The sequence below is a fragment of the Arachis ipaensis genome, chromosome B05, assembly GCF_000816755.2.
Source record: "Arachis ipaensis cultivar K30076 chromosome B05, Araip1.1, whole genome shotgun sequence".
Classification (NCBI taxonomy): domain Eukaryota; kingdom Viridiplantae; phylum Streptophyta; class Magnoliopsida; order Fabales; family Fabaceae; genus Arachis; species Arachis ipaensis.
In genome coordinates, this window is record NC_029789.2 from 127,758,788 (window position 1) to 127,769,553 (window position 10,766).

The 10,766-nt window shown below is 33.3% G+C and overlaps 2 protein-coding genes across 2 annotated transcripts; both read right to left on the reverse strand.

The window, feature by feature from the left end:
* Positions 2,479-6,411, reverse strand: LOC107644083. The gene is made up of 7 exons (XM_016347875.2): positions 6,052-6,411; positions 4,475-4,722; positions 4,185-4,391; positions 3,996-4,088; positions 3,797-3,904; positions 2,810-3,199; positions 2,479-2,724 (listed from the first exon to the last, which is right to left on the reverse strand). Exons 3-6 carry the CDS (start codon positions 4,263-4,265, stop codon positions 2,810-2,812), a joined length of 672 nt encoding a protein of 223 aa, XP_016203361.1. The 5' UTR covers positions 4,266-4,391; positions 4,475-4,722; positions 6,052-6,411; the 3' UTR covers positions 2,479-2,724.
* Positions 7,788-8,662, reverse strand: LOC110263005 (probable dolichyl-diphosphooligosaccharide--protein glycosyltransferase subunit 3B). The gene has a single exon (XM_021103552.1). It carries the CDS (start codon positions 8,451-8,453, stop codon positions 7,962-7,964), a length of 492 nt encoding a protein of 163 aa, XP_020959211.1. The 5' UTR covers positions 8,454-8,662; the 3' UTR covers positions 7,788-7,961.

Below are 10,766 nucleotides of genomic sequence, written 5' to 3' on the forward strand. Positions count from 1 at the left end.
ATGCTTTTAAAAAATTTTAAAAACATTTTTAATATTTAATTTATTTTAATTTTATCTTTAATAGTTTTAATAATTTTTAACTTTACTTCTACCATCAAATTTTTAGATATGATCAATGATTTTTTTTTTTCAATTTTATCCTCAAAATTACTGTTTATATTCTTCTACCTCATCATCTTCAAATCTTTTTTCGAATCCAATTTTAAAATTAGACTCTTGAGACCTAACTCTCTTTTTTGGTGTAAGGGAATTCTGATTCCTCTTTAATTGGATTGGCAACTATAAATATTCATTGTAGCAAAGTTCTCCGGAAATGGTGGACAACAACTATTTTCTTGGGAAGAAACAAAGAGAGAACTTAGGTTGAAACTTGGAATCTTTGAAAAAAAATTAACATACTAATGCTTTCACTTGAAAAATTTGACCTTGTCCGAGACTTAATTGGCTTGATTGATTTTAGCGTCCTCAACAATTTTTCTTTCAACCCTTTCATTATTTGCCTCAGAATCAAAAAATAATAAAAAAGAACAATTAAACTTGATTTTGTTGTCTAAGCAAATTAGGGTGAAAATTGTGAAATTAAAGCTTAAAATTTTTCTTTTTTCTTTATTTGGATTCTTGTTTTGATGCAGTGATGTATTGGACTCTCTATTCTGGCCAGTAATAGTTGCTTCATTGGTTGAGGAGAGGGAGAGTAGTGTGATGATAAAATGGTGGTAAGTATAAAAAAAGGGTAAAATTGAAACACAAATTATTAACCACATTTTGACTGTTAAAAATTTAATAGTAAAGATAAAATTAAAATTTATTAAAAACATTAAAACAAAATTAAAATAAATTAAATATTAGAAATATTTTTAAAATTGTTCAAAAACATTAAATTTATCTTTTTTTTTTTTTTTTGGTAAATACATTAAATTTACTTTACTAAAAAAGATATTATTCCGTTTATATAAAGGCAATCACAAGCACTCACAACGTTAGCAATTTAAGGGTTATGCTGCAATTTGTCATGTTGTATGCCTGCGTTGCCAATTTGCCATAAAGTATGATACATATCGTTATCAAGTAATATTTAGTTATTTACAACATTAATGAAGTCGTACCAACTTTATCCATCATCCAACTTTTATGTATACATCAAAATAGTTATTTCCGATATAAGGCTGACCAAATAATGTGGCAACACAAGCAGCTTTGCCAAGATTCACTTATATTCAAAATTCATGCATTCTTTCTTCGTTTAAATAGTGTCAACAGTCAACACTGGTAATTTTACCAATACTATGATACGATATTTATACATTTTTAACACTCGTAAAAGTATTTATATATCATTCACTAAAGTAGTTATATGTTGATGGCAAAAAGCGAATTCTTATCTTGTGAAACTCAAATGTATTTCTTATCATTTTTTGTCTCCAATATGTATCAAGTAACATTTATAATAAAATATTAGCAAATACATGTAATTTAAAAAAATTAAAAATATTACTTATTCCTATTGACAGAAAAATAAATAAGCATTTCCTTCTCCTAAAATCAAATTATTAAGGTAAAACCTGAGTTCACACTTTCGCTCCCTTTCTATTTTCGATTCGTTCTCCTTCGCACTCTCGCTCTCAATTTCATTCATGCTCTCGATCTCGATCGTGCTTCCAATCTTGCTCGTGTTTCGCTCTTTGAATCTCTCCCTCATTTTAACAAACTCTTCTGTTTTCTCTTCTCTCGATCACTTTTAGGGTTTGTTACTCTCTGTTTTGAAGTGAGTCTGACGAAGAAGGAGAAGAAAAACCTTTTTACGTGTTCTTTACTACAACAAATTCGGACTGAGGCAACCCTTTAAAAATGTTGCCTATAATAAGGAAAAGTGTTGCCTTTGATAAAAGGTAACACTTTTTGACAAAAAGCAACGCTTTTAGGGGGGTTGGCTATACGGCCGTTACCTTTGGTCTAAAGCAACGTTTTTGTGTATTAAAGGGAACTCTTTTTAAGGCAACCTTCAATAAACGTTGCCTTTTCTGCAAATAAAGCAACTCCGCAAAAGGGTTGCCTTAGAGCACCCAAACACAACGCTTGAGATGAGACGTTATGGCAACACTTTTTACGAGTTGTATTTTCTAATACATAAAACAACACTTGTCCTGAGTTTTTTAAGTTGCCTTTTCATATACCTAAAGCAACACTTGTGCAAGTTTTTTCTAGTTGTTTTTTCATATACCTAAAGCAACCCTTGGCCAAATTTTTTTAGGTTGCCTTTTTCATATACCTAAAGCAACACTTGTCCAGGTTTTTTTAAATTGCCTTTTTTATAAACCTAATGCAACACTTATGTAAGTGTATTTGCAGTTGTCTTTTTTTAATACCTAAAGCAACACCTTATTGAGTTTCTCTTATGTTCTCTTTTTTAATATCTAAAACAATATATTTTTTACCTTTATTTATATGACATTTGAAGGATATATAACACCCACATTTGAATAAGCTAATAATATATATTGCATATATATAGAAAGGTCTACCAAGTGCCAATTACATACTTGCCAAATTACTAAGTCAAATAAATAATAAATATAAGTAAGCAAAATACATGTTTTTCTGATGATGAACTTAAACCAAAAAGAAACTAAGTTTTCGACTTGAAACCAAAAAGACTTGGTGCTTCACCATTGCGCCAAGAATTGCCTTTATATCTTCAGAAAACTTCATCCAACAATAAGAAAGCTGCAGTCAAATTTAAATGAAAAAAAATTATAGTAAAAACATTAGCTATACAATAACATGGTACAACAATTTAGCATACATATACCTAATCATGATTTGGTATATGAATCGATGGAGGAGAATGCCAAGGAATGAAGTTTGGATTTTGTGCACTATTTGCAGACGATTGCTTAGATCGCAAGAGAGAAAGCGCTTCATCAACATTCATACCAGGAGAAGTTTGTTGCAGCATAAGTTTCACAATATCTTCTAATCCTTGCAGTCGTTGCTTATGGTCATCTAATTCAGTTTTTAAAGCTGTTACCTTCTCTTCACTTTGTTTTTTTATTTCATCTATTTCTTTATTTTTCTTAAGAGAAGCTTTTGTAACAGTTCTTCCAAAACATCGAACTCTTCCTGGATTTTCTTTACCAAAAACTTTTTGAAATGCATTAGTAGGAGTTTCTCCAGCTTCTTGGAGATCATCAAGTTTATCCTATAAACGCAAACAGCCATAAAACAGCCATAAAATAGCAGTCCATGATAGCCATAAAACAGGCATAAAATAGGCATATAACAGCAACTAAATCAGTCATAAAGCAGCCATGAAACAGCCATAAAACAGTAACTATGATAGCCATAAAACAGCCATAAATTAGCAGTCCATGATAGCCATAACACAGGCATAAAATAGGCATAGAACAGTAATTAAATCAGTCAGTAAGCAACCATAAAATAGCCATAAAACAGCAACCATGACACCTATAAAACAGCCATAAAGTAGATACTAAAACAACAACCACGATAGCCATAAAACAACCATAAAATAGCAATTAAAATAACAATCCATGACAGCCATAAAATAGCTGCCATGACAGCCATAAAATAGGCATAACATATCCATAAAACAGCAACTAAATCAGCCATAAAACAGCAACTAAATCAGCCACAAAGGAACCATGAAACAGCCATAAAATAGCCACAAAGTAGATACTATAACAACAATCATGATAGCCATAAAACAGCAAAGAAAATAGCATCTATGACAGCCATAAAATAGCATCTAAAACAAGAAAATTATAGAGTAACTTACAATAACAGCCTGTGTTTCTATATCAAGTGTTTTCCCTTTTAGTCCATTCCGAGTTGCAACAAATATTTCAGCTTGATTTGGTTCCTCTTTGTTCTCTTTTTTCTCACACTACAGACCAAGATAACAATTACAAAGTTATAACATACTAAAATTAGGGGGAAGTAACGAGTAGAGAATTTTAACTCAAACTTGACCTTACCAAATCAACACGCACTCTTGCAAAATTGATTGGTCCCATTTTATGCCTCCATTGTTGCTTCTTGCGATTTTCAGAATTTATAGCACACATGGCCTATGTTTAAAATAAACAATGATGAAAAAAATATAAAAATTGAAAAAAGTATACTTGAACATATCAAATAATAATAATTGAAATTCCCTAGCTCACTTTGACAGTTGGAATACTCCAATATGCAATTAGTTTCCGAAATTGTATTTCTGGAATTTCCAAAGGACGATTCACCAACATATTCTCAATATTTCCAGAATATGGTTCAAAATGCTTCTTCTTGATTCTTGTTTTGTAACGCTTCCATGCTCCTTAAACACCAGTCATCACCCATAGCTTTGAAGATTTTGGAAGAATGAATTTTGACTACAAACACACCAATTTCATCATATCATATGAATAAAAAGATTATTAACATATGGCATAAAATAAAGATAAATGGAGCTTACATTAATATACTTCCAAATGCGCTTTTTGATATGCTTAGGCACAGCTTTCCAATTAGTGTACATCAAGGTAATAAAATCACTATTCCTTCCCATTGTTCCAATAAAATTAGTTAAATCCTTCACTCTTTGAGGAGTTGGCCCCACGGCTGCTCCCTGATCAAAAGTCACTTCCTCCCTTTCTTCCCAAGTTCTTGCATAAATCTTTAAGCATCTTGTTTTTCCACGAGTCCTTTTAACCTTTGAAGTATCTAAATCAAAAATTCAGAAATAGTACAAATTAAAACCAAAGACAGTCGTGAATCATATATGGAGAGGGAAATAAAAATTGAATAAGTATAAAAATTGAACAAGTATAGAAATTGAACAAGTATAAAAATTGAACAAGTATAGAGATCGGAAAGGGCATTAGCACTTTTCAGTTTTTGTCATAGAAAAAGCAATTACATGAATCAGAATTAGTGGAGCAATTGGTAAAGAGCGATAGAAAAAGCAATTACATGAATAAATGCATAAAGTCATGAAGATATATGTAAATCAAATTAGTGGATTTGGAATTGGATAACATTATAAAAAGTATATTATCTATACAAAACACATACACACACAACACCAAGACATTAGATTAGACTTGTAATGCACTTATGGGTTCTGTTTAGTTTTTGCATAGGAAGGCATGTTTGTCCTATTTGCTGGTGCATGTACTCTGTCACTATCATCAAGTGGTCACAAATCTTTGGAAAGATTCATGTGTGTTCATATTTATTGCTATAATAATAATAGTAAACCTACACAACTATAGTACAACCATTTGCATTAAAGGACAAACAATTCAACTTAAATCATTATTCTATAAAGTTAATGTCTGTTACTCACCATTCATCAACAGTTACTGATCCATTTCTCACATACTGGGCAAAACAAAACCAATTCAAATCTAAAACTAACTAAATACATGTCTGATGTTATCAGTTACCATTATGCGCTGTCATTCATCTGAGTTTTCATATCAAGAATATTTAGAACTTAACTAGCATGCATCTTAATTGCTTCCAATTAATATAGTCTCTATATAAACATCAAAATAAACAAACCCTGCATAGCTACAAATTAAAAAAGAATAACTTCTAAGAATAATTATCATCAATAGTCCACAACAAAGAATTAAATTAGAACTCGAATTTCACTCTAATAATTAATAACTGATATTTTTTTGTGACATGTAATTAAAAAGAAACAAGAATTAACAACATATAAAGATAGCAATAATCAAATGAAATTAGTAGTGATCATCAGATAACACCAATAATAATATTTTGCCTACAAAACCCTTTGAATCCATGGGAACCAAACTTCTGCAATTTTCTATCTATTAATTAAAATAACCATTCTTCTACATCATATCTATCATCAAATACAGCTTCTCCTAATTTGCAAGTACAAAGATCTAATTCATATCAGTTTTTTTTTCCAATGGGCACCACTACAGAGACACTAGTTGGAATAGATTGAAGGATTGAATTAAACGGAAGAGAAAATTAAATAGGTAAAACAGAGAGCACAAGAAGAAAACTAATTACTTGGTGAGCTACGACGGCAGAAGCATTGATCGGAGAGAGTGAAGTTGCGAAGAGGAGGAGGTGAGACAGGGGAAGAAGAGGAAGAACGAGAAGGGTTTCTCAAAGGTGACCGCGTACTTGGGGCCGAGACAGGGGAGGAGAAGCCGTGGAGCAGCGTCCGTGGAGATGATGACCACGAAGGAGAGCACCGCGCCAACGCCTTTGAAAGGGAACACCGCCCCGTCGCCGACAGCACCGCGAACGAGACCAGAAGTTGAACGCCGGGACCTCCTGATGCCGTTTGTGTCCCCTTTTATGTTGATTAGGAAAGTTAGGGCTTATGGTGGGTGCTGGGCATAGTGATGAACTTACTGAAGCACTCACTAGAAATGATTTAAGGAAAACCAAAGGTCTTTCTTTTTTTTCTCAAAGTTATTTGATTGGAAAGTAAATATTGGGGGGAATAGGATATGAAAGGGCCGAGACAGGGGAGGAGAAGCCGTGGAGCAGCGTCCGTGGAGATGATGACCACGAAGGAGAGCACCGCGCCAACGCCTTTGAAAGGGAACACCGCCCCGTCGCCGACAGCACCGCGAACGAGACCAGAAGTTGAACGCCGGGACCTCCTGCTGCCGGTTGTGTCCCCTTTTATGTTGATTAGGAAAGTTAGGGCTTATGGTGGGTGCTGGGCATAGTGATGAACTTACTGAAGCACTCACTAGAAATGATTTAAGGAAAACCAAAGGTCTTTTTTTTTTTTTTTTCTAAGTTATTTGATTGGAAAGTAAATATTGGGGGGAATAGGATGAAAAGTTTCCCTCTAAAATTTTTAGCTATGAATAATTTTAGGCAACTTTTTATAAATATTATTTATTCAATTTTTTTTATAATTTTTATAAAATGTTGTATTTTTATTTAAAAATGTTGTCTTAAATATTTTATATTGTAACATTTTTTGAGTGTTGTTTTAGATATCAAAGACAACAATTTTTGTGGGTGGCCAAAAATTTTGTTATCTTAGCCTTATTCAAAAGTAACACGTCAAAAATGTTGTCTTTGCCTATCTAAAGCAACTATTGTTAAATGTTGCTTCGAATAAGGGTTACCTTAGGCCAAAAATGTTGTAGTGTTTCTTATCTAATTTTCTGCTTTATCACTAAAATTTACAATTTACTTGAGTTTTTCTCTCTTTTTCGTTGTTGTTTTTGAATTTCAGTGGTAATTTGTAGTTTCGTTGACTCTTTTTGTTCATGTGATGAATTTATTTGGTTCACTTTCATTGTGCATCATAAACCTATTAGTTCTAAATTTTTTGGCTACATGGATGGATGAAATGGAAGGATAAAATTTGATAGCAGAATGAAAGAAAATGATACCTATTGTGTGATGAGGTATTATACAATAGACACTGATGATAAAAATTAGGGTTAAGTATGATTTTGATCCCTAAGGTATAGGTCAAAAATTTTTTTCGTCCCCAACCTTTTTTTGTATACAAAATTGTCCCTAAGGTCCAACATAGTTTTAAAATCGTCCTTCGAGACCAAAATACTTTTCTTCTTTTTCTTCTTCATCATCACAACATCTCTTCTTCTTCATCACAGCATCAGTAACAACAACAATGGTGCCAATTACTCAAACATCTCATATATATGAAACCAAAGAGGAAAAGAATCGCAACCCGTGCTTGGTGCCAATTGCTCTATCAATTCTAACTAGAGGTCCAGAAGCCATGAATACCATAACTAGTTTTCCAATTATTCAAGAACACAACCTGCTTCACAGCTAAGAAACAACCCAACAAGGCAAACATCATAACCAACTTCTGAACCGTCACATTCTTCATCTTCACAAGACCTTGAGAGATAAACGCCAGCAAGAGCCCCACCACGGAGATCTTGGTTTTGGACTCAACGAAATCAGCCATTGACTCAGCGAGTGGCGAGAAATCGCCCTAGTCCATGGGTTGTGAATCCTTGAAGGAATGGTTGGGGGCAATGAGGCAAATGTGTGGGAGGGCGTTGACGCCAAATTGCGTGAATGAGAACTGAGATTCCTTGAACTTTGATGTCACAGAAGAAGAGCTTAGAGCGCCAAGGGTGGGAGATGTTGTGGTTGGCGATGAAGGAGGAGGAGACGATGGAGAATTCTTGGTGGAGTTTGTGGAGGCGTAACTCTATCTTGTCGTGGAGCTGGACGGCGTCGAAGAAGATGACGATGGAGTAAGGGCGAGGGGTGGCGACAGAGGTGAGGAAGCGGGACAGGGACTGGTCGTTGAGGCAGATGATACCCGATTTGGATTTGGATTGAAGGGTGGCTACGACAAGGAGGAAGACTAGGAAGAATAGGAGGGTGGGAGGAGGAGCCTTGGCAGAATGGGTTGTGAGAAATGGACGAAGGAAGGGTTTTATGGGAGGCTCCATTAATGGCTTCTTAGGTTCTTTTTTCCTCCATTAATGGCTTTTCTGTTCTTTTTTTTTTATTTTATAATTTTTTGTTAGGGGTAATTTGGTCTAGAAATTTAAGTTTTAGGTTTGAAAGATGATTTTAAAACTACGTTGAATCTTAGGGACGATTTTGTATGCAAACAAAGGTTGGGGATGAAAAAATTTTCGACTTATACCTTAGAGACCAAAATCGTACTTAACCTTAAAAATTATTATAAAAATTGTATGCGCAAGTCTGAGGCTCCTATGGCCTTTATACAGTACTTCAAATGGGTCTGTGTTTCATGCCAAAATTTATAGGCTTCATTCACCATCTTGTGACATTTTACAATGTTTTATTAGCTAAGTACTCCAGATTTTTCTAGAATATCATAATTCATAGCAATAGATTCTAAAAATTTTTAGTGGCAATCCATGACATGAAGCTTTGAGACTTCTCCTTGCAAACTTTAATTTATAACATTGCTTGAAATTCTCCTTTTCTAACTTTGAGCACCAATGTCTATTAGTTGTATTAGTAGTGTGATAAATTTGTTTAGCTCTTTGTCTATATAGACATAGATATTAAATTCATATGCATTGTGAATTATGGCATTGCAATGAATTCATAACATGGATATCTGTTTTATATCAATTTCTAGTTGAGGCCCCAAACTGATATTCCAACTTAGAATTATAATTTTGGCATTGCAGTAAATTCATAACATGGATATGCATGAGTTTTGGTACGTTCAATTATGTATATTTCTTAAATGCTATCTCATTCTAATATACTAAATGCATTTGAAACATTAGATCAGCAATCTACATGTCTGGATTTAAGTGTAAGAGATGCAATAAATTTTACTCTAGCAAGGATACATATTTAGATCTAACTGTGACTTTTGGCTTGAGAGATTACTCTGAAGTTAAATCAGCTTGAACGGAGCTTTTCAAGTATAAATAGATTGTGATTCAACTCTGTTTACATAGGATAACTTTGTTACGTATAATAACTTATAACTCCATGATTCTGTATAATATTTTCATATGAGGCATAAATATATTTGATGAGCAAGTATGTTGTGTTTAAGTTTAGAGTAAATTGCATAATTTGCAAGCTGAAGAAAGAACAAGATGTTTCTTTTGTTCTTTTCGGGCGATCGGAAAGTAAAGAAATGGTTAATATATTCAAGATAATTATGTATTTACAAAATACTGTCTTAATTCATCCTATCGAATTTTTTTTTTGTCGATAAGCTCCAATTGTATCATAGGAATTACAAAAAAATTCGTAGGTTCGAATCCTACTTGGGGAGGTTTGGTTCATTCTGAATTCTTGAATTCGAAATGAAAGGATTGGGTTCGCTTTGACCGTTAAAAGTAGGTCGTTACTTATTGTTCTATAAAAAGTCTTAAATCATCTTGTTCTTGACTAAGATAACATTCTCTAAAATATAAATAGTCTAATTAATAAGTTGCATGTGATTGTTATTAATCCATTCATTCAATTTTGATCTTATGTTAATGGCTAGATGAGCACTTAGAATATTAAATATTTTTTAAGGCATTTTAGACATTTAGTAACATTTCTCTAAAATATAAAATTATAATGCCTTATTTTGCAACAATAGTATAGTAAAATGCTCCTTATTTTAGTTTTTTTCCTTTTTATTTTACAGATATTTTGAATTTTATAATGTCAGTTAGTCATGAAAAAGAGTTGGATGCTCAAACCGCAAACTTCTGAAAAGTGCTTAGATGGGTTAGAAGAGTTTCTTGATTTTTCATTTCATAATACAGCTAGGGGTGTGCATGGTTTAGTTTTTCCATAAACTAAACTGAAACTGCATTAAACCATTTTAAATGGTTTAGAAACTGAACCAAACTGCTTTGTCACATAAAAAACTGATTTTAAACTAGTTTACAATACAGTGCACCAGTTTAAACTAATTCATAAAAATAAAACCAGTTTTAATTAAAAAAACCAGTTTAAACTGGTTCATAAGCTAAAACTAGTTTTAATATATCAAAGAATAGTTTTTACATTATGTCTCCCTCCCTCTCTCTCTCTCCCCTCTCTCTCTCTCTCTCCTTCTCTCCCTCTCTCCTATCTCCTCCTCCTTCTCTCTCTATCTCTTCTCTCTCTCTCTATCTCTCTCTCTCCCTCCTTTTTTCCTCTTCGCTTCTCTCTCTCCTTCCCCTATTCCTCTCTCTCTTCTCTCCTTCTCTCTCCCTCCTCTCTCTCTCCCCTCATCTCTCTCTCTCTCCCCTTCCCTTCTTTCTCCCCCTCCACTTTATTTCTCTCTC

Bases quoted from the DNA above. Each gene is read 5' to 3' on its own strand.
- LOC107644083 (XM_016347875.2), bottom strand. From the start codon at position 4,265: ATGTTGGTGAATCGTCCTTTGGAAATTCCAGAAATACAATTTCGGAAA. The intron at 3,905-3,995 runs GTAAGGTCAAGT...CTTGGTCTGTAG, and splicing joins CAAGAGTGCGTGTTGATTTG to TGTGAGAAAAAAGAGAACAA. The intron at 3,200-3,796 runs GTAAGTTACTCT...TTGCGTTTATAG, and splicing joins TAGAAACACAGGCTGTTATT to GATAAACTTGATGATCTCCA.
- LOC110263005 (XM_021103552.1), bottom strand. From the start codon at position 8,453: ATGGAGCCTCCCATAAAACCCTTCCTTCGTCCATTTCTCACAACCCAT.